We start from the raw sequence: 23364 nt of genomic DNA, 5'->3' as shown, positions 1-23364 counted from the left end.
ATGAGCTATGAGCAGAAGTAGCATGGGTCAATTATAGAAGTGTCCCTAAACAGAAGATACGTGCCTTTCTTCATCCCTTCCTCCTTCCTGCTGCCTGAAATGAGGACACGATGGTTCTCTCTCCAACATCCATTTGGGACCACGAGGTGACCATGGAAACAGAAACCATTCACAGCCAAGCAAAGGATCCTGGGTCTCTGACACCATTGGGACACAGCACCAGCCCTGGATTGCCTGACTCCAAACTTTTCAGTAAAAGAGGAAAAAAAAAAACAACTTCTATTTTGTTTAAGCCACTTATTTGTTGTTCCTGAATTACAAAACTGAACCTAATCCTAACTGATATACTCATTCATTTATTCATTGTGAAATGAACCAGGAATGCAATTACGGAACCAGGTGGGCAGGTCTGGGGTAGATCTCCCAAGTCCCCCTGCGTGGGACGCTGGCTGCCTAGTCTGACCCAGAAAGCCCTGGAGGAGCTGGACATTGAGGTCCCCAATAAATGGGCTCTATATCCTCATGCAAATAGCACCCTATCGGGCCAGTGGAAAGGTCCCTGGGCCCCCACATCGGGTGTCCTGGATGAGCAGCTGCCCCTCTCTGGACTTTGCTGTGGCCTTCACCACCAGCAAACAGCCCTGCCAAGCCTCCAGGAAGCTTGGGCTGGAAGCTCAGAGCCAGGGTAATTTTCTAAGCCCCTAAGGTGGATGGAAAATTAGGAAACTGTCTTCCTGAAGGGCTTAAGTTTAAATGTTGGTGGTTTCTCTGCATTCCCCCAGCGCTCACCATTATTTACACTGCTCACTTCCAAAACAGACTTCCACCCAATATGATTTAAAACATCCTCCTATCTTCGTAATATACTGCCACCCAACTTTTCAGCAATATCACATCAAGTTTTACTTTGCCTCTCTTGTAAGAGCAGGCAGCATGAACTCCCAGGGTCCTGGGAGCAAAAATAAAATGTGGATCCAAAGAGAGGATTGCCCTCATTTTGCTGAGGGCCAACCTGAGATTAAGACTCCAATCCAAGCAGCACAAAGCAAATCAATTCGATTTAGGAGACATGTATTAAGTGTGTACACCATGAGTGGGGCTCCTTCCACTCCCAAATGACAGGAAGCCCAGGTTTACACCTAAAGCGGAATTTATCGGCTTACAGAAATGGACAGCTCATGGGTGCCTCCCCTTTCCCAGCTAAAGTCTCAGGAGCCACTCTGATTGGACAGTTTCGCTCCTGGGCCCATCCCTGAACCAATCACCACGGCTGGGGGTGGGGAGGCAGGGAATGCAATGCTCAGATTGGCTCAGGTTGGAGTCACATGCTTCTCCTCTGGATTCAGGAAGTGATTTTCCTGCAGGACCTGTCAGAGGCTTTATATGAATACGTGGGCACACAGAGCACATCGCCTTTCCCCAATGGCTTTGAATTTGAGTGAACACTATGAAACTGGGGGATCTATTGTGTTGGGCCCGCCACTGGCTGGAGCTGAGTAGTGGCTACATCCTTTGGACAAAGCTTGAGTTCTCCAGCTTGCTTCCCTCCTCAATGCCTGTCCCCCAGCCTGAGACATCTAAGTTTGATATTGTAAGTCCCAAATGCAACAATCTGAAGCGTTACACACTGAGGGGAAAATCAAATAGCTCCCAGTTATTGTAAGTGTTCCCTCATGAATGCACAAGCACTGTGCACTCATCTGGACACGTGCATAAAAGCACACAAGTGCACAGGTGTACACACAACCCACACAGCCAACCTGGGATACAAAGTGCTGTGGTCTAAATATTTGTGCTCCCCAAAATTCGTATGTCGAAATCCTAACCCCTAAGGTGATGCTAGTAGGGGGTGGAGATTTTGGGAGGTGATTAGGTTATGGGGAGAGAGCCTTCCTGAAGGGGTTGGTACCCTTGTAAAAAGAGACCCTTCCACCACGTGAGGTCAAAGTGAAAAGATGGCTACTTATGAGGAAGTGGATCCTCACTAGACACGGAATCTGCTGGCACCTTGGCCTTGGACTCCCCAGCCTCCAGAACTGTGAGCAATAGATTTCTGTTGTTTGTAAGCGGCTCCGTTTATGGGGTTTCGTTAGAGCAGCCCAAAGGGACGGGGACACAAAGTCATCCTCAGCCATCGCTCCCCCTGCGTCGTCTGCGGGCGCTGGGGTGCTTGCTCTGCCCTGGACTGGGCTCTTGCCAGTGGCCTGAGCCTGGATCCCCCTCCATGCCCGGCCTAGGACCAACTCTGGGGTGACAGCACCTCCTTGGCCAGGGCAAGGCTGGATTCCAAACCTCCCCGTCCCCTGGTTTTAAAGCTAGAAATAAGGCCCAGACGGAGGTGAGGACCCTGGAGGTGTTGGGGTCAGAGCAGTGAGGGGACAGAAGGAGCCTCGGCTGCAAGAAGCCACAGGGAACCGAGGGGCCGCCAGCCCCAGGAGAGGGCCCGCAGCCAGGCTGAGAGGTTGGGCATATCCCGGGCAGGTACACACACCTGGCGGCCCCGTTTGCAGTGTTTTCTATCCAGCCTGGACAAACACAGAGAGGCCCCTGCTCCCGGGACCCTCCTCAGAGGTTCCCCATTTCCCCAGCTGAGAGGCCCAAGAAGGCAGAGGCAGGATCGCAGGAGCCTCTGTCCGTGGGGCCATCCCTGCCACATCCAGTCACAGCAGCCCCGAGCCCAGCCTAGTAGCTCACGGCTCTCTCCCTGCACCTCCCGCCTGCTCTCAGCATTCCTGGGGTGCCAACCAGGAAGGGCTGAACTGAGCGAATTGCCATGTATTATCCGGACAGGGTCAACAGTCCCCTTGGCTTCTTATCTCCAGCTCGCTGAGACCGGGAGACGAGCAAACAGCAGCTGATGTGTCTCCCAGAGGGCGGGCGACAGCGCAGCCCCGTGGGCAGAGGCCAGGCTGGGAGACAGAGCACCTGGAACCGAGGTGGGCTCTGTCACACACCACAGGAGCACGGGGTGGGGGAACATTGTCTCTGGCTGAAGCAGTCTGGGGAGACTTCTGGGAGGAGGCAGTTCTCACGCTGGGCTTTGAGGAACGTATAGGATTCAGAAGCACAGTGGTGGGCACGGCAGGCAAGCCTACAGCTTGAGCAAAGGAGAGAAGGGGTGAGAGCAGCAGCGGGGAGATGCAGGAGCCTCAGATTTGTACATATTGGGGTTCCTGTACAGCTGTGTGACCTGAACCAAGTGGCTCAACTACTCTGTGCCTCAGTTTCCTCATTTGCAAAATGGAGATCATAGTATCTACCATGTTGGTTATCGTGGGATGAAGTGAAATGATTGCCAAAGCCCACAGCACACCACAGGTGCTCAGTACAGGAGCAAATTCTAGTTCCACCCAGGTGCAGTGGCTCCTGCCTGTAATCTCAGCACTTTGGGAGGCCAAGGCAGGAGGATTGCTTGAGGTCAAAAGTTTGAGACCAGCCTGGGCAACATAGTGAGACCCCCAGCTCTACAAAAAAAAAAAAAAAAATTAGCCAGGCATGGTGGCGCGTGCCTATAGTCCCAGCTACTTGGGAAGCTGAGGTGGGAGGATCACTTGAGCCCAGGAATTCAAGGCTGCAGTGAGCTATGATGATGCTACTGCACTCCAGCCTGGGCAACAGAGCAAGACCCCTCTCAAAAAACAAACAAACAAAAAATTCTAGTGCCTCCCCAGCCCTCACTGTTGGTGGAGGGATGTTCAGGAGGCAGAAACAGCAAACACTTGTTGAAAGCTACACAGGTGGGGTCCATAGTAATAACCCCCAAACAACTCGTTTTGCAAATGAGAACACCCAGGCGTTGAAAGGGAGCGTCCTTTGCTCAAGGTCACCAGGTCGGTCACCAGGAGCAGTGCTCAAGCTCAGGTCTGGCTGGGTCCGGCTCCGGGGCTCTTAATGTCTCCTCTATTCTGGGGAATTCGCCAAGTGTGACTCCAGGAAAACAGGGCTGGCTCCTGGGGGTTGCTGGAGGGGGAGGTGGGGTCCCTGGCAATCGAGGGCTATGTCTGGGGCTAAAGAGACACGGAATGAGACCGAGGCAGGCAGCGGGGTGGCAGAGAGAGGTCACTGCCACTCTGAGATCCTGCTCTTGAGAAAAGGAGGGGGCACCTGGCGGAGGGCAAAGGGGCGGAGTTGGGAAGGGGCACGTGGGCCTCCTACAGCACTGAGGTGCAGCCCAAGGCCCAGAGAGGGGAGGGAACTTGCCTGAGATCACACAGCAAAGTGGGAGAGGGGGCCTCAGAGGGGGCTGGGGGTTGGGTTCTGCCTCGGCCGTGATGCCGGGTGGACCCTGCACTCTCTGGGCTTTGTCTGCTGGCAGTGCTGGGAGGGTTTGGAAAAGGCGCCTCCATGCCAAGGCCAGGTGGACCTCAGCACCCCCCACCCCGCTGGGCAAGGGCCGCCCGGGGGCAGAGTCATGAGGACCCACAAGGGCAGCGTCTCCTGCCCGGAGCCGCCTTCCCCATAGGAGACGCTTTGCTGCCCCCTTGTGGCGCTGAAGGAGTCTCGTTTCCCATCCCATTTCCTGAGAGAGGCTCCCCCGGGCCAGGTGCCCAATCCCAGGCCGCGTACCTGCCGCTCCCTGCCAGCCACAGGTGCATCCAGACCAACCTGGGGGGTCCTAAGCCCTTCCCCAATACCCCACCATGACCTACCTCCCCATGGAGAGTTCATATCCAATATAGGGTGATACTGAAAATCACAGAGTCTGAACCCGGATGGGCCACATCCTAGCTCTGTGACCTCAGGTGAGTTATGTAAACTCCCTGTCCCTCAGTTTCCCCATATGTAAAAGAGGAATGATAGTAAAGATTTCTACTTCCTATTATCTTCGTAAACATTAAAGAAGACAGGGCCAGCCTGTAATCCCACCCTTTCAGAGTAGGAGGATCGCTTGAGACCAGGAGTTTGAGACCAGCCTGGGCAACATAGCAAGATCCCATCTCCACAAAAAAATGTAAAAAATAACCAGGCAACTAAAAATAAAAACAAAAAATTAGCTGGGCGTGGTGGTGCGTGCTTGTAGTCCCAGCTACTCGGGAGGCTGAGGCAGGAGGATCGCTTGAGGCCAGGAGTTTGAGGTTGCTGCGAGCTAGTCTGACACCACAGAACTCTAGCCCGGGCAACAGAGGGAGACTTTCTAAAAAAAAAACAAAAAAAAAAATATCCAGGCATGGTGGCATATGCGCCTGTAGTCCCAGCTACTTAGGAGGCTGACATGGGAAGATCGCTTGAGCCTGGGAGGTCCAGGCTGCACTGAGCTATGATGACACCACTGCACTCTAGCATGGGTGACAGAGTGAGACACTGTCTCTAAAAAAAAAAAAAAAGAAGAAGAAATTAAAGAAGACAATGAGTAGAAAGCTCTTAGAAGAGTTTCTGGTACATAACAAGCACTTGATAAAGACCAGGGACATTGTCCTCTTCCTCCCAGGCCTGAGAGGTGACAGAAACTCCCCCTCTCCATCCTGACCTGGTCAACCTGACCTGCTCCTCCAGGTAAAAGCAGCCCTTTTATACACTCAGTGTGGCTGAACTCCTTTAGAGGCTTGAGTTTCCAAGCCTTGGCTTTGTTGCCCAAGCTGTGCGACTTGGAGTCACTTTGTCACATAACCGGCTCCAGGATAGTTCTGTGCCTCGTATGAGCTCATGGCGGTGGAAGACAAGACCCGTGGGGTTACAAACTCAACTCAGAACGGGTTTATTGGAGCAATTCAGGAGGGCTTCCTGCAGGAAGCGGGCGGCACAAAGGCACAGAGCCACCCACTGGCACAGACCCCTCCGCCAGCCACAGGGGTCTCCATGGGCCTCTCCAGGGTCCCTGGGGCCTGGCGGGCCCTCCCGGGATGAGACCCCTCAGTTAAGGCCGAGCTGGGTCTTCAGAGCCTGCAGCTCCTGGCTGTCAATGCCGCTGCCTCCGCACACGATGACCACAACCGACGTCAGGCCGGGCTGCAGGCGGCCCTCGGCCTGGAGCCTCCCCAGGAGGCCCGAGTAGACGGCTGCCAAGGCCGCCCCGCAAGCAGGCTCGACCAGCATACGCTCATCATCTGCCCAGATCAGGGGGACGGGGACAGGGTGAGAAGGGAGAAAAAAAACATCAGTGCTCAGCAGGCCCTGGGCGCCACAGGTCCACGCAGCCATCTCTCCAGCCAGCCAGCCAGCCGCTCACCTCTTCCTCTCGCAATCCATCATTGGCCTGGCTCTCTCGCCATCCATCAACCTGACCATCCATCCTTCCACCCATCCACCTTTTATCTGTCCATCCATCCATCCATTCCTCTATCCATCATTAGGCTGTCTGTCTGTCCACCCCCCAGTGTATCCATCAATCAACGTATCCATCCATCCATCCATCCATCCGCCCGTAAGCCGTCCGTCCATCCCCTATCCATCATTTGTCTGTCTGTCCATCCATCAACATGTCCATTAATCAATGTGTCCATCCGTCCATCCATCCATCCATTTCTATGTCATTCATCAATCCATCCATCCATCCATCCACTATCCCTCTATTCATTATCCACCTTTCTGCTCACTCCTACATTCAGTCAACAAATATTTGTTGAGTGCCCACACCCTGCCAGGCCCTGTGCCAGAAAGGCCCTGGGGACACAACCGTGAAGAGGACACACCAGCCCCCACCCTCACCGAGCTCACAGTCTAGTGCTACGGATGGATAAGAACCAGGCTGGTATGAACAGAGGGACTGGTGCATAGGAAGGCCCCAGCCCAGGTAGGGTGAGGGCAGGTGATCAGGGAAGGCTTGCTGGAGGAGGTGCTGTGACGGCTGTGTAGTGGCATGAAACCCACAGAGCACGGGGCCAGGGCTGGGCAGCCAGAGAGGGGAGCAGCCTGGACAAAAGTCTGGCGCTGGAGACAGCAGGGCACGCTCCTTCCTCACCCGCACCCCCTTCCCCCTACTCGACATGCACCTGCTGTGCATCCCCGCGCTGGGTGCTGAGGATACGGACAAGAGAGAACGTGCTCTCATTAGGGGCTCTAGGGACTCCGGGGATCCCCGAGCCCAGGTGGGGGACAGTGCTCACTCACCCAGGAACCGCTGCACGGCACTCACAGCCTCAGCGTCCTCCACCACTTCGGAGAGGATGTGGCACTCCCGTGTGCATTCCAGGGCCCGCGCGGTCACCGTCTTGGCACCCAGGCGCTTGGCCACGCTGCGGGAGGGGAGCGCAGGGGCTCAGGGAAGAGCTGGCGACCCAGGTCTCCTCCCCAGCCCCAGGCCGCCCCTCCCTCCTGCAGGATCTAAATGTTCCCCCACCAATGGATGGACAAACCAAACGTGGTCCCCCCACACAGTGGAAGGAGGCCCTGACCCCCCGGCCGCACCACGGATGGACTTTGCAAACAGGACGCCGAGTGAAAGAAGCCAGACGTTCAAGGTCACACATTGCGTGACTCCATCCGTGGGACATGTCCAGCACGTACACGTTAAATGGGTAAATTGTACAGTATATGAACTCTATCTCAATGAAGATGTTATCCAAAAAAAAAAGGGGGTCATAAGGGTGGCGTGGGGTCTGGGGAGCTTTACACCCACAACGGGGATGATGATGCTTGGGGTGGGGAGAGGGGCTGGAAGGAAGCTGGACTTTAGTGTAGGAAGGGCAGAACTCAGTGGGAGCGGGGGGAGCCCAGGTGAGCCCCAGGTGTCCCGCCCAAGCACTGGGTGATGGTGAGGTCATTCACAGAAATGGCACGTCCATGAACTTCATCAAGAGCTTTTGCTGTGCCAGGCTCCAGCGATGGGTTCCATGGGCTCGGAGCTAAACAAGCCAGTCCCCGCCCTCTAGCTCCTCTGCCCCAGCCAGTAAGCATAAAGGGACACCCAGAATCTCTTTTGTGGCTGAAGAGTGACACAGACACACACAGGGTGCCCTGAGGGTCTCCCCGATGAGATGCCACTGCCCAGCGGGGACTCAGAGGATTTCCTCGGGGCGAGCGGGGCTGGCATTCCAGGTGCCAAGGATAGGATGAGCTAAGACTCCGAGGTTAGACGGCTCAGAGGATTCCCAGGCAAAAGCAGCATGGCACCATTGGCGGGAGTGGGGGGATGTCAGCCGGGAAAGAGGGGAGATTGTACCAGAAAGACAGGAAGGAGACTCACGTGTCCAGGTATAATTCTCCTGAGGCAAGGACTGAGTTTTGTTTTTCTAATTTGGCCCTCTAGGAACATGCACACAGCAGGTGCTTAAGAAAGCTGACTTAAAAGGCTGTCCTAGAGGCTCACGCCTGTAATCCCAGCACTCTGGGAGGCTGAGGCGGGCGGATGGCCTGAGCTCAGGAGTTCGAGACCAGCCTGAGCAAGAGCAAGAGCAAGACCACATCTTTACAAAAAATGGAAAAAGTGGTCGGATGTGGTGGCACGTGCCTATAGTCCCAGCTACTCGGGAGGCTGAGGCAGGAGGGTCACTTGAGCCCAGCAGTTTGAGGCTGCGGGGAGCGATGATGCCACTGCACTCTACCCAGGGTGACAGAGCAATAACCAGTCTAAAAAAAAAAAAAACGGAAAAGTGCAGCTCTGTCTGAACAGTGTCCATCCTGGGTGGTGGCATGAAGGTGACACTTTGTTTCCTGTTGCTCATTGCTAGTCTACATTTTCCGACTTGTCTGCCACGCACTTCAATTGCTCTGATACCAGCGCAGGCAGCGAAGCCTCGTCTCATTAACCAATGAGGTTTACATGAATCCCCTCTTCCCCTGCTTTTCAGCGTTGCCTTCTAACCTAGGTCCTGGGTACTGCGGTTGGAGGGGCCAAGCAGAGCCTTTCGGGTACCCCTGCCCCCACTGGCTGGGACTGGGAGGCCCTAAGGCAGCGACACTCCCACCCTCCGGCCCCTCACAAATGTCCCCAGCCCGCGCCCACCTGGTAATGTCCGGCAATGTCACCAGCTTGCCCGCCTTGACGGCTGCGTTGAAACTGTGTGCCCCGTGGGTCTCCATGGCGATGATGGGCACGTGCCGCCAGCCCACCTCCAACAGGCCGGCCACCACCCCGGCCAGGAGCCCCCCACCCCCCACTGACAGCACCACGGCGCCCGGCGGGGTCCCCAGCTCTGCCTTCAGCTCCCGCACCAGGCTGGCGTGGCCTTCCCTAGGGAGGGGGCGGGAGGAAGAAGAGTGAGAGAGGCCCCCTGCCCCAAAGGCTCCTGGGGATGGGAGAGACCCTGGGGGGTGGCTCTGCCCCCCACGTATATGTAAAGCGCCCCCATCATGCCCCTCCCCATCCACAGCAAGGGAGAGGAGACAGCTCGCCCAGCTTCTAGCCACCCTCTCTGCTCACTTCTCCATTCATTCTTTCTGTCCCCCTGTCACCCTCCCAGCTGCTTCCTTGGACATTAACCTCTTTAATCTCCCCAGCTTCAGAAACAGGCAGCATTAGTGCTGCGTGGCTAAGAGGGGACCAGCGTATCACTTGGAACCAGCCCCACTCAAGTTCGGGGACCGGAACCCTGTGTCTCTGCCACTTACTTAGTCGTGTGACCTTGGGCAAGTGGCTCGAGCCCTCTGTGCCTCAGTGTCCTTACCCACAGAATGGGTATCACAACACTCGCCTCTAGGGCTGTGGGGAGGGCAAACAGAACAGCGCAGGGAGAGCCTTTCGCCTGGCACCTGGCCCCAAAGTACATGCTCAATAAAAGGGACTTCGTACTATCATCTTCATTTTGCCCGTGTAGAAACTAAGGCAGGGGCAGCAAGGTGCTTTGCACAGAGTCCCACGGCTCACAAGTGGCAGAAGCAGGGTCTGAACCTGTGTCGGTCTGGCTTTGAGGCCTCTTCTCCTGCTGGGCCTCAGTTTCCCTTCTGTCCAATGGGAGGGCCCCCCAGCTCTGCACTCCCTGGGAGGGGACACCAGCCTTACCATAACAGGGGGTGGTCGAACGGGGAGACGCTCACCCAGCCGTCCCTCTTGGCCAACTCTTGTGCCCTCAGATTGGCCTCGTCCCAGACCTAAAGAGAAGCCCCGGGAGTCCTACGGAGGCTGGAGCAGGGGCCTGGGGGTCTCCGTGTCGGCCCTGGGAGCCAGCAGGCTGGGGAGACCCCCGAGGACGAGACCTGGTATGGACCCGGCAGCCTCCTGAGACGAGGACAGAGGCATTGCGTGTACAAACAAATGCCACGTGCTTCCCATCACCCTGAAGGGACCCTCCTGTCACCACACTGTATGAGAACGAAGCCAGGCCAGCCGGGGAGGCCAGGAGCAGGTGACCCCCAAGGCCAGCCACATGGTGTCCACGACTAACCAACCAGTAGGGGACGAGCCCCCTCAGATCAAGCCCCAGATAGCCACTCGGTCACCACAGATGGCGTCTGTGCAAACCAGCCCCGGCCAGCTGACACCCTGCCAGCTGCCCCTGAGCAGCCAGAGAGGTGGCACACGAGGCCAGCCCCGAACACGACAGGCCCAAGCCGACCACAGCAGGGACAGCTTTTCTGCCCTCACTGGCTTGGCGTCTGCGGCCGAGGTCTGTGTCCCTGCAGCCCGCCCAGAGGCCACTAGCAGGGCCTTCGCCGGCCACGCGACTTTGCCCGCAGGTGGCAAGGCGGCCCGCAGGTGCCGAGGAGCGGGCACCCAGAGAGTAACCCTCTGCCCCGCGCTGTGTTCTCCCAGGGGGTCCCCGTGGTGGGAACTGGACGCAGTTGCCCGCAGAGAACTGGCCATTCACACCCTGTCTATGGGCTTTCTTCCCTGCCCTGCCTCATGGCCACACCCATGCTTAACAAATGCAAATATCTACATTTTAGTTACTATGTTTTATATGTTGATGCATATGTTTAAGTATGATATCTATTTCTTTTTTTTTTAAGAGACAGTGTCTCACTCTGTTGCCCAGGCTGGAGTGCAGTGGCATCCTCATAGCTCATTGCAACCTCGAACTCCTGGGCTCAAGTGATCCTCCTGCCTCAGCCTCCCAAGTAGCTGGGACTATAGGTACGTGCCAACATGCCCAGCTAGTTTTTTTTTTTTTTTTTTAGATGCAGACTTGCTATGTTGCTCAGGCTGGTCTCCAACTCCCGGCCCCAACCGATCCTCCTGCCTCAGCCTCCCAAAGTGCTGGGATTACACATGTGAGTCACCACACCCAGCTTTTTCTTTATATATTTAAAAATATCCACTTTAAAAAAAAAATCCAACCATATCCCACCCCTGCTCAAAACCTGTTTTCCATTATTTAAATGACCTTTTTTCCTTCTTCCCAGAAGGGGAGAAAGATCCTGTGTGTGTCTCCATTTCTTGTGAACCGGTGATACCTCGTCAGGGGACGTCACTCACATCGGGGCAGTCTCAGAATGACTGATGCTGCCATTGTCTTTACACTTTTTGTCTTAACAAATGGAAAAAGCGTTCAAAGTGGATGACACCCAGTGCTGGTGAGGATGTAAGAAGACAGACACGCTCCTGCCAATGGCCAGCTCCTGTTTCCCTTGGGTCACACGTGGAGGGGGAAGGGTGGGCAGGGACAGGGTGGCAGGTCCCAGCCCTCGGTATACCTCACACCTCACTCCCGCCCCTCAGCTCAGCCCTCCTAGGAGACAACTGGGCTCCAGCCATAGTTCATCAAAAGAAAAAGGGGACAGAATCTCTCAAGGGTGGGGTGGGGTGAAGGGGGCACAGCCCACCCCAGCCAGTTCCCCCTTCCGTGGGGTCCTCACCTTCCCAAACAGCTGAACCTCGGCCCTCTCCCCCTGCAGCCTCCTCACCACCTGCGGGGGGGTGCTCTCGGGGAGCACGATGGTGGCAGGGATGCCCAGCTTCCGGGCGGCATAAGCAGCAGCGAGGCCCGCGTTGCCCCCTGTGGAAGCAGGAGAAGGGGTGCGGTGGGCGGAGATGCGTTTGCCTGGTGATGCACCCTTCCCCTCCCCCTCCACTTCCCTGTGGGATTCACTCTCCCCTCCTCCATTCATACGCCCCACCATTGACCCCTCCTTCTAGCTCCAGAAGTGGACAAACGATTGAAATAGAGCCTATCAGACGACTCAAGCCCCTGATCCATGATTGGTTCAGGGATGAATGTGTGACCCAAGCTGGGCCAAAGAAGACCAATTCCAGGACTATTGAGAGCGATCAGGAAGGGAGCTCCCTTTTCACTAGGGCTGGTCTGATGGTAGGTTGCAAGCCTGAAATTCCTGGTGGCCACCTTGCTACCATAAGGCCTCTGTGAAAATAAAGCTAATCTAGAGGAAAGAAAAGCCAAGACAAGAAGCAAAAGGGAGGAGAGCTCCTGGATCCAGCTGTTCCTGAAAGCCACTTATCCCAAGAATTTTCAGTTCTTAGAGCCTGTAGCTTAAACTGGTATGAATTGAGTTTCTGTCACTTGCTCCCATCATGAGTCCTGAATTATGGGAAGAAGGCTAGGAGAGGACACATGTGGAGGCCATCTCATCTGTGACCTTGGTGAGGCTGGACCTTTAAGAGGAGGCCAATCCCTGGACAACTACTGCTGCTCCAGCCTGCTCCTGCTCCCCCAGCCCCTGCCCTGAGGACCCTCATGAAACAGAAAATGGTGGGGTCACCTGAGGGGGACACCAGGTGTTTGCATCCCTTCTTGGCCATCTGGGAAGAGAAGTAAGCAGGTGTCATGGAGACCTGATGTTGGAACGTTCCCATCCCACTCCCAACACTCCTCAGCCCCCACCTGCCCACAGCCCTACCCTCACCTGTCTCCTCTTACCTGCTCAAGTTCACGTCTCCCCTCCTGCCTCACGCCTCTCCCTCCTGTACCACCTCACTGCTCCCCTCCCGCCCGCACATCCTCACCTCCTGGCAGAAATGCCCAATGCCCCGGATCTTGAAGGAGCCGGTTGGCTGCATATTCTCACACTTGAGGAAGACAGTCATGCCGGCCACCTGTGACAGTGCCCAGCTCTCCAGCAGGGGTGTGGCCGTGTGGAAGGGTTCATCCTTGGCACCATCCGCCAGAGAGTTCTCCATTCCAGCAACCACGTGGACAGCCTGCCGGAGGCACAAAGGTCACAGCCCCAGCATCTCTCAAGAGTCCCCTTAACCAGGACAGGGCAGGGCAAGGCAGAGAAGCTCCTGGGCTTAGGTATCCTTGGCCCCGTCCGGCTGCCAAGCTGAGAGATTCCTGCCAAGTGTCTGCGTCTCTCTGAGCCTCAGTTTCCCCATCTGGACAAAGAGGTTTGGACTGGGGGCCCTTTCATTCTGTCACTGTGGCCGCCCACAGTGCTGGGAATGTCAAACGTGACCGACACGTGGTGAGGAATGAATGAGAGAGTGGGGAAAATTCATTCACTCATCATTCACTGATTCATTCAGAAAACCACTTCTTGAGCACCTACTATGTGCCAGGTGGGTCCAGGTGTGGGGACCTAGGAGTGGACAGGTCAGAAGAGGCTCCCACTCGGCCAGAGCCCACATTCCAGCCGGGGAGACAAACCACAGAAGTTCAAGTGGGAGTGATTTGGGGGGCTGTCATTTAGCGAGTGCAGTCAGGTGCGGGGAGTTAGCTACGCTCCCAGCAAAGAATCGGGTCCCTCGGGCAGGGGTCGTCGCAAAGGATGGGAAAATAATAGAAAATAGAAATAAAACAATACACAGAGGCAAAAATACAGTTTATAAAGAATAGATTTATGAAAACAGAAAAAGCGGAGGTACTCAAGGGTCCCCACAATATTCCCGTGAATTGTAAGGCCAGGCGTGAATTTTCACATCAGTATTTGTAGGTACAGTGTTCGGTTGCCAGGGGTAACGGATTTACATAATAGCAGGTAGTTCGTTTTTAGGTTCAAAGTCTCCCATAAGTCTTCTATAGATCCCTTAATTAACTCTACCTACGTGAACAAATGGTTACAAAATCTTTCTAGGGCAAACTTCTACGTTCAAAGATAAAACTGTGGCTGGGTGTGGTGGCTCACACCTATAATCCTAGCACTCTGGGAGGCCGAGGCGGGAGGATCGCTGGAGGTCAGGAGTTCGAGACCAGCCTGAGCAAGAGGGAGACCCCGACTCTACTAAAAAATAGAAAGAAATTAGCCAAACAACTAAAAATAGAATAAATTAGCCAGGCATGGTGGCACATGCCTGTAGTCCCAGCTACTGGGGAGGCTGAGGCAGGAGGATCGCTTGAGCCCAGGAGTTTGAGGTTGCTGTGAGCTAGGCTGATGCCATGGCACTCTAGCCTGGGCAACAGAGCGAGACTCTGTCTCAAAAAAAAAAAAAAAAAAAAAAAAAAAAGATTCTAAGATAAAACTATCCCTTTAGCAGAAAAGTTAAACAGAGACATAGTGGCTCCATATTTTATCTAGTTATTGTGGATTGAGACACGTCTTCAGAAGTCTAGCAAGAGCTGTCCCTTGGGCTAATTGCTCTTAGCCACAGGTGTCTGTCTTCTTTGGTCAGCTACTGTCCCGTGGCTCCATGCAAACCTGCTTTGTCATTCAAAGCAGGCGAGAGCCACAGGCTGGAGACTGCAGCGTCACCTTGGAAAGCAGCCGCCACTGACCTTTGAGACGCCCTCCCGAGGCGAGGCAGCTTTTGATATGCGAACTAACACGTTCACATATTCGTTCAGGGCAAAGCCCTGCAAAACTCCTGAAATCATTTCTGTCTCTAACATAGTAATATTAATCTAGTGGCCTGACAGTCAGGAAAGATATTTCTCAGCAGAGAAACTTTTAAAAACTTTTGTTAAAGAAAATGTCAACAGGGCAAGAGGATGGAGACTCACTCGGCTTCAGCCATATCAGTGCCCTCTGCCCTTTCCTGAGTCATTATTCTTCCCACTTTGTTATCATTGTACTTTCTCCCCATATTATCTCATCTGTAAATATTTCAGCATGTATCTCTAAAGGTAAATAACTCTTTTTTTTTTTAAATGTAGCCACAGGATTTCATAATCATATCCATTTGTCCAAACTCATTGAATTCTATACTTAAAGTGGGCTGATTTTATTTTCTATAAAACCTCATTGATGCTAATTTTTTTAAAAAATGTAATCATGATACCATTATCACACCTAAAATCATAATAATTTCTTAATATCACCGAACAGCTAGTAATTTTTCAAGTTTCCAATCATGGCCAGGCGAGATGGCTCACGCCTGTAATCCCAGAACTTTGGGAGGTCGATGGGGGAGGTTCGCTCGAGGCCAGGAGTTCGAGACCAGCCTGGGCAACACAGTGAGATCCCATTTCTAACAATAAATAAATAAATACATTTTTAAAAAATTTCCAGTCATCTCATTAGATGTGATAAATGGTTGGTTTTGTGGTTGTTGGGGATTCAGGAGTTTTCAACAGTTTGACAGCATGCAAGACAGATCTGGGCCTTGTGACTGGTTGAGAGGGCTTTTAACTCTCTTTTGATCTGTAGTTTTCAAGTGGGGGAGTTTTGGGGTGAATGACAAGAGAGCCAAGGGGAAGAGCATTCCTGTAGCGAACAGCAGGCAGCACGAACTTGAGGTAGAAATGAACTTGGGCTGCCGCCCGTGCGAACAGAAAGGATGAGAGGTGGGAGCTGAGAAGGCGAAGTGGGCGGGGACGTCTAGGGGGGTGTTCTAGCCCACGGCGAGGACTTTGGCGGCTACTCTAACTCCACTTGCGATCAGAAGCCACTGGGAGGTTTTAAGCCAACAAGCAGCGAGTGGATGAGGGAATTAGGGATGAGAAGAGGAGGAGAGGAAAGGGACCAAACATAGTAGGGGGAAAAAGAAACAAATACAGGCCCCCTTTTATTCTCTGGGCCAAAAAAGTGCTGGGCTGAACCCGCAGTTCCGCTGTTGGCCACTAGGAGGAAGGCTGCAGCCTCCACCCCGCCTCCCACAAACCTAAACTTCTCGTCCATCCTTAAGTCAGGGCTGAGGTCCCCAGATCGGAGAGGCCCGGTCTCCTGGCCCTGGGTTTGACCCCGTTCTCTTGTCGGGATGGCCCTGGGACTCCCCAGGCAAGGCAAAGCCTAAGCCACCTCTACCCAGTCCCATCAAGGGTCCCTCCTGAGCTGGGCATTGGGGGAAAGAGTCCCATGGGTCACCCTCATTCCCAAACCCATAATGCCCCATCCTGGGCCTCACTTCATCCCTGGAGCCCCAGAGCATGGTCTTGGGGTCAATCAGAGATCAGAGATAGAAACCAGCTCTGAATTCCTGGCTGTGTGACCCAAGCAAGTATCTCAACCTCTCTGTGCCTGTGTCCCTGCCAGTAAAATGGGATAATTGCAGTCCCCAATTCACAGGTTATGGTGTGACTTAATAGTAACAGCTACCATTTATTGAATACCCATTATGTGCCAGACATCGGCTGGGTTCTCCGGAGATGTTATCTCACTGGGACCTTCTAGTAATCCTGACATGGTCACCTTTACTCTAGCATGTTTATAGGGCACCTACAGGGGCAGATCCTCCACTTAGGAACTAGGGATACTACCGTGAACAAGACAAACATTTACCGTAGAGCTGACTTATAGTCTGATGAGATCAGTATTCAACAAATAACTGCATAGACAAACAAAATAATCAGAAATGGTGAATACTGCTAAGAGAGAAATACACATACAGGGAGGCTTCAGGAGATGAAGGAGAGGACCTACTTTGGATATGGAGGTCAGGAGGGACCTCTTAGAGGAAGTGACCACTAAAACTAAGACTTGAAAAATGAGAACTAATCACACAAAAAAACTGGAAGAGCTTTTGCAACACAGGATTACTGTGAGTATTTATGAGACACTGACTGTGTACCTAACATAATACAATAGTAGCTAATAGTTATGTGGGACTTACCATGAGTCAGGCACTGTGCCAGGGACCTTATGTGTTATCTCCTACAGTCCTCACAGCTCTGACATAGGTCCATTATTAACTCCATTTTCTAGACAATGAAACTGAAACCCCGAGAGGTTAAGTAACCTACCCAAGGTCACACAGCTAGAAACAACCCAGGCAGAATTCAAACTGAGGCAGTCAGCCTCAGCATCTGTGCTTTTAACCATTATGCTATCCTTTCTCTAATATAGTAACATTGTCACTATTATGAAATATGTAGGTATTTAATACTTAGTTGCCACTTGTTCTTAGGAGTCAAATTCTGCTGGCTCAGTGCCCAGGCTTTCCCAGCCCTCTTGGTTATACTGACCACCCACAAGAGGACAGCAGGCATCAGTTAAATGAACAAGCCCCCAGTTGCCAGCAGCCTTACCAAGCCCAGACCCAGCAGGTGCAGAGGCCTCCCAGACTGAGGTCTGGGGCCAAGCTGAAGCCCTGGCGCGGGGACACGGAGCTCTTGCCCAGTATGGCAGCGTCCGGGGCTGCGACGGGGACCTGGGACTGCCCTGCCAGGGAGCAGTGCACAGGGCTCGGGCTCCAGGCCCAGCAGTGCCCGACCTTGGCCGAGTCTGCTTTCTTCACTGAGTCTCACCTGTTGCATCTCTGAGTTGGGGTAAGGACCACCCACCCCGTCCACCCCCCTTGTCCCCAAGGCCTTTCCCCAGAGGTCACCTGGGTGGCACTTCGCGGCCGAATCCTCGGTGCCAGGGCCAGCCCCTGGCTGGCAGAATGCCCAGCCCCACCCCTCTGGCCGGCAGGACCTGCTCCTGCCCCTCAGGGTCCCCAGCCTTCTGCAGGGCACCCCGAGCTGAATCGGTGTCCCCGGGAGGGCTTAGAGCAGTCTCTGCTCCCTCACTTCCACCCGCTCAGCCGGGACTTTGCTCCGGGGCCACCGGCAGACGAGTGCACTCACAGATGAACACACAAGCCAGACCCCTTACCTCCCTGCCGACAGTCCCCAGACCAGCGCCCGCCCGGACACCGGTGCCCTGCAGCTTCCAGCCTCCGCAGCTTCCTGTGGCCTCGGCCCCGCCTCCCGGGTTAAAGGGCCCGCTCCCCACTCTCAGGGCGAAGGCGGAGGTGGAGAGGGGAGGGGATCAACCCTCGCTGCCTCCCCGTGTGCTGCCCATGACTCATGCAACACCGCGTCCCATTTGACAGATGAGGAAACTGAGGCTCAGAGAGGGGAACTCAGTCAGCCGAGGCCACCCAGCCAGCAAGCAGCAGGGACAGGCTTTACCCACCCCCTGGCCCGCCCCTTCTGGGATGCAGTCGCCTCTTACTCTAGAGCTTCACCTGCTTGTCCCAGGTGCCAAGCTGCTTCCCCTGAACCACTGTTGGGGTCAGCGTAGATCTGAGAGGGGAAAACAAGGACGAGGAAACTGTGATTATTTGTCACGTGACAGAGGCATATTTTTTTCTGAAACACCTCTCCATGTCTGATGTTTTACGCCCAACAATTATTTATTGTTCAAACGAATGACTGACCATTCATTCATTCATTCATTCAACAAATATTTTTTTAATTTAATTTCTGCCCTTGTGAACAAATCAATAAATACGTGTTGGACACCTACTATGTGTCGGTCCCTCCTGGGACCTTTAGTCTCAAACCAGATAGCGCGTCCCCTGCCTTCACGAGGCCATCGGGGGCCATTAAAGGGCAATTATGCTTGGCGCTATCAGAGGTTGGCAGCTGGGAGGTGGGGCAGGGGAAGGCTGCCTGGAGGAGGGGCAGCCCGAGCCGAGCCAGGAATTAAGCGCAGGGAGTGCAAAGGTCTGGAATTGAAAAACGTGATGTGTTCCAAGGTCAGGGAAGCATCCAGTGGGACTGGCAGAGAGAAGGCAGGGATGGGGCACCAAGTGGGTTTAGGGCTGGAGAAACGGGCTGGGTCCAGAGTCCACAGGGATGCCTGTGCCAGTCCAGAGTTTGGACCTTACCCGGGGGTACTAGGCAGCCATAGAAGGCTTTAGGCAGGGGAATGACATGATCAGAGTCACGTCTTGTTTTTGTCACCAGTTCACTGGGTGAACCTGAGCCAGTCATTCCTGTCTCTGGGCCTCAGTTTCCCGACCTGTAAAATGAGAAGTGAGGTCCAGGAAGACCTGGCAGCCCAGACATTCTGTGTCCTTCTTGGACCATGTGGGACCTCCCCAGCTTTGATGATTAACTCCCGGGGTTAAGTCGAGCTGCTTGGCTGATGGCCGATGAGGACTCTGGCAATCTTCATCATCCTCACATTAAACACACACCCCTCCTTGTCAGGGTCCCTGTCCCGGACTGGGTGCTGGGGACACAGAGGTGATAAAACCCAGTTTATACCCTGAGGTGGCCTCCAGCTTGAAGGGGAGAGGAAAACACCACTCCCGGGACAATTCTAACACCCCCTGGGAGGACAGAGGCAGAAGGTCCCCATAGGGCAGCTAGGGGAAGGGTGGAATCAGGGAGGGCTTCCTGGAGGAGGTGGGGCCTTAGCACACAGCTCAGGCTTAGACAAGAAGGACAATAGCTGCATTTAATGCACACCTACTGTATGCCAGCCCATTTATACTGACCAGCATATCCCAAAGGTTTTTTAATATTTATTTATTTCTGTTGCATGAGGAAATATATGTATATAGATATATATGTGTGTGTGTGTGTGTGTGTGTGTGTGTATGTAGACATATGTGTGTATATATATAAAATACCAAACCCATAATTTCATAGATATCATGGCTTCAGAAAAAGCTAAGGCAGGTATTAAAGTTTTAAATGGAGTCTCTTTAAAGAAAAATATTAGGCAGTAGTAGTAATAGTAGCAATAGCAGTTTCTGGCACGGAAAAGCAGAATGCCTAGTAGTTAAAACACAGACCCTGGAGCTGGGCTTTGATACAAATACTAGCGCTGCTACTTTTTGACTGCGTGGCCTTGAATAATTCGCTTAACATCTCTGTGCATTGTTTCCTCAACTGAAAGGTGGGGATAAAATGCTACTTTCCTAGTAGAGCCGATGCAATGATCAAATGAGTTACTGTGTGTTATGCATCAGAACTGTGTTGCTGCTATTACTGTTTTTATTGTATTATTAAATATAAAAGAGGTGACAGAACAATGTGGCAAAAATCGCAAAGGTGACACATGAATGTTCAAAGTGACATGACATCATTATATCGCAGAATGCTTACAACTTCCTGGAAAAGTGGGTATGATAATGAACCCCGCATTGTGGACATAGGCTCAGAGAGGCCAAGTCACTTTCCCAAGGCCACACAGCAGCGGCTGAGTCAGGGCTCAGACCCAGAGGGCCGGGCTGCAGAGTTCCTGGCTTTGGTGAGGAAGAGGCAGGGGTGGGGAAGCCACGGTGGCTGCACCAGAGGGCAGATGAGGCTGGAGAGGTGGGCCAGGTCACTGACCTGTCCCCCCAGGGCCATGTTCGTCACCCAGCCCCTGTCCCTGACACCTCAGTGCCAAACACCCACCCTGGCCAGTCCCCTGGGTTATTCATTAAACTTCATTACACCATCCTCACCCCCCACTGGCCCTCCTGCTCCCAGGAGTTGACAAGGGGCCTCTGACAGCTGCGATTAGCCCTCTCCCGTTGGCAGGTTTAACCCTGGCCTCTGCGTCATCAGCTTTCCAAGGCATGGAGACTCAGTGCCACTAAATGGGGACAGAACCGGGCCTCAGGAGTCAAGCAACCAGCCTGACCAGTGAATAATACCCTCGCTGGGATTTGGGCCCACACCTTCTGACACCCGATACAATACAGCATCTTAGCCGAGGTCTCAGACTCCTCAGCCCTTGCCAAGATGATAAATCATTCCAGCCCAGAGATGGTCTCAAACGGGGCGGCCACGTTCCCACTGGCTGGAGCTGAGTCATGCTGTCCTCTGTAGAGGGGCCTGGCTCTACATTTCCTACCGTCCTTACTTTTTCCTGTTGCACCCCCAACACCCAGCAGCCGCTTGCTTGCCCCTTGTGAGTATTGGAGTGTGAGACCCCAGTACAGAGGGTCCCTCTCTCCTCTTGCCTCTGAGAAGGAAAGGAATCAGTTGTCAAGGGAGGAGATGAGGCACAGAAAGGTTAAGCAACTTGTCCCAGGATGCCCAGCAAATAGGCCATAGGACCAATCTTCTAGGGACCCCACATCCGACCTGGATATTCTTGTCCCAAGAGACACAGAAATTCACAGCCACAACGTCTGAGCTGAAAGAATCCATAGGGGCATCTTTTTCCTTGGTCCTTTTTGTGGCTGGGGAAACTGACGCCCAGCAGAATAAAAGGGTGACTGACAGTTTAACATCTGTCCTCAGAGCCAAAGAAAATTCTGGTCCTCGTGAACCAGACTTTCAGAATTAAGCCATTAGTTTATGCATTCAGCAAACATTACCCCAAACTACCAAAATCTAGGTGCTACGAAGGCTGTGCTGGAGTTGAACAAGATCCTTTCCTGGCCCTGAAAGTAAATAGACACAATAAAGCATTATAGACTCAGCAACAAGAGCAGCAATGAAATGCAATTTTTAAATTATTTTTAATTTTTTTTTTTTTTTAAGAGACAGGGTCTGTCTCTGCTGCCCAGGCTGGGAGTGCAGTGACACAATCATAGCTCACTGTAGCCTTGAACTCCTGGGCCCTTCTTTTTTTTTTTTTTTTTTTTTCATTTTCATTTTTAAAACTATCAAGTCAGCAAAACCTTTTTTTAAGCAAAAAAGCAAGAACAACCAGGGCTTGTGAGTATGTGGCAAAATAAACACCCTCATCGGTTGCTTGTGCGATGAGGAGTTGCCACAGCCCTTTGGGAAATGGATCTGTCAATGTCTGTTACAATCTGGTAAGTACACACACCTTTGACCAAGACATTTTAATTGGAGGGATTTATTCTCTTAAAAAAAAAAGTACCAGAGGGTAGGGACATGAATATAAGAGTGTTTATTAGAGTGCTATTTAGAATAGCAAAAAAGTAATAATAATAATAATGATGGTGGAAGTTTGGATGCTCTTGAATTGGGAAATGATTAAGTCAAAATAAGTCATAATACACCCCTACCATGGAATTTTATGCATCCATCACAAAGAATTAATTAGATCTAAATCTATGGACCCAAAGAGATATTCACAATGCATTATAAATGAGAGAAGGAAAAGGAATATCTACAGTGTGTAATGACTTTTTTTTTTTTTTACAAAGAACAATAACCAAAAGTGCCCAGTATACCAGTCTGTGGTTGTGCCCTACGCCCCTAGGCTCACGGAGAACAGTGTGTGATAACAGTGGTTATACTGGCGCAGCAGGGGAGGTGGGGACAGGGAAGGACAGGATGAGGAAGGCAGGGCCCCCTAGTGAAAATCTGATGTTGGGAACGTTCTCTAATCTGCACTGTCCGATTCGGTGGCTACCGAGCCCTTAAAACGTGGTTAGTGCCACTGAGAACTGAATTTTAAATTGTATTTAGTTTGGGCTAATTTAGATGTAAACAGCCCCAAGTGACCAGTGGCTAACGTATCGGACAGCACAGGTCTAGAGAATCTGTCTGGGAGACAGCTGGACCCAAAGTGAAAGGCGTCATCGTCACCGGAGGAGGGGCAAGTGTTAGTAAGTCCTTTGGTTTTACGCAATGATTTCCCCAATCTGATGCAGATCCGAGTGATAGGCAGACAGAGAGACAATTTCCAAACAGGGAAAGTAAATACCCAAAATAAACAGTGGATCCGTGCGGAGGACAGATGGATGCAACTTTTAAAAATCGCACACCCACAAAGAAAGAGTGGAGAAACCTGCCAACATGCCAACACCACCCGGGCCAGGCGGTCAGGGTTGAGACGAACAGCGATACGTCACGTTGGTAGCTGGTGTGTCCTTGCCAGGATGCCATGAGGTGGCAGCTCACCTCTGTGGGCTTCCTCCCCACATCGCACACATCCAGGCTACTCAGGAGGAAACAACGTCAGGCAGACCCCAACTGAGAGGCGTTCTACAAAATGCCCTAGCGGTACTCCTCAAAACGTCAAGGTCATCCAAAACAAGAGCCGTCTGAGAAACCGTCACAGCCAAGAGGAGCTTGAGGAGGCGAGACACTCAAATGCAATGCGCTATCTCGGATGGGACCGTGGAACAGCAAAAAAGGACATTAGAGAAAAACTAAGGAAGGCTGAATAAAGTATGGGCTTTAGTGAATCATCCTGTATCAATTTGGTTCAGTAACTGGACAAATGCACCCAGCTAACGCAGGATGGCAACAACAGAGGGAGTTGAGCGTGGGGTCTGTGGGGACTCTCTATACTGTCTTGGCAGTTTTAGTGCAATTTTCTATGAATCTAAAACTACTCGAAAATAATTATTTTAAGGAAAAAAGTCCCCACCCTCCGACTTGGAAAGTAAGACAAATGACAATGCCTCTTGTGAGATGAGTCTTTGCTTCGCAGAAGGATTCTTGTCAGAGAGTGTTTAAATAATGAGGCTTTTTTTTTTCTTATATTCTCATGAAAATAGAGCTTAATTTACAAAAGTTCTCTATTTTAAACCAGAGAGAAGAAGAGAGCAGACCAGACGAGGAAGAGGAGACCAGACCTTACGAGGAAGAG

The 23364-nt window shown here is 52.6% G+C and overlaps 1 protein-coding gene across 4 annotated transcripts; it reads right to left on the bottom strand.

Moving 5' to 3' along the window:
* Positions 1 to 5679: 5679 nt before the first annotated feature.
* On the bottom strand, positions 5680 to 18102 carry SDSL (serine dehydratase like). Of its 4 annotated transcripts, none has more exons than XM_069497234.1 (8): positions 18079 to 18102; positions 12776 to 12970; positions 12532 to 12571; positions 11671 to 11810; positions 9878 to 9966; positions 8882 to 9109; positions 7048 to 7172; positions 5680 to 6044 (listed from the first exon to the last, which is right to left on the bottom strand). In XM_069497234.1, the coding sequence occupies exons 2-8, from the start codon at positions 12947 to 12949 to the stop codon at positions 5851 to 5853; spliced, it is 990 nt and encodes a 329-aa protein (XP_069353335.1). In that variant the 5' UTR covers positions 12950 to 12970; positions 18079 to 18102; the 3' UTR covers positions 5680 to 5850. The 4 variants fall into 4 exon arrangements, with proteins under 4 accessions (XP_069353335.1, XP_069353334.1, XP_069353336.1 ...); XM_069497233.1 differs by lacking the exon at positions 18079 to 18102 and adding an exon at positions 17737 to 17930; XM_069497235.1 differs by lacking the exon at positions 18079 to 18102 and adding an exon at positions 17468 to 17729.
* Positions 18103 to 23364: the final 5262 nt, after the last annotated feature.

Source organism: Eulemur rufifrons, chromosome 21, assembly GCF_041146395.1.
Source record: "Eulemur rufifrons isolate Redbay chromosome 21, OSU_ERuf_1, whole genome shotgun sequence".
Classification (NCBI taxonomy): domain Eukaryota; kingdom Metazoa; phylum Chordata; class Mammalia; order Primates; family Lemuridae; genus Eulemur; species Eulemur rufifrons.
This window is presented reverse-complemented; position numbering and strand designations above follow the sequence as displayed.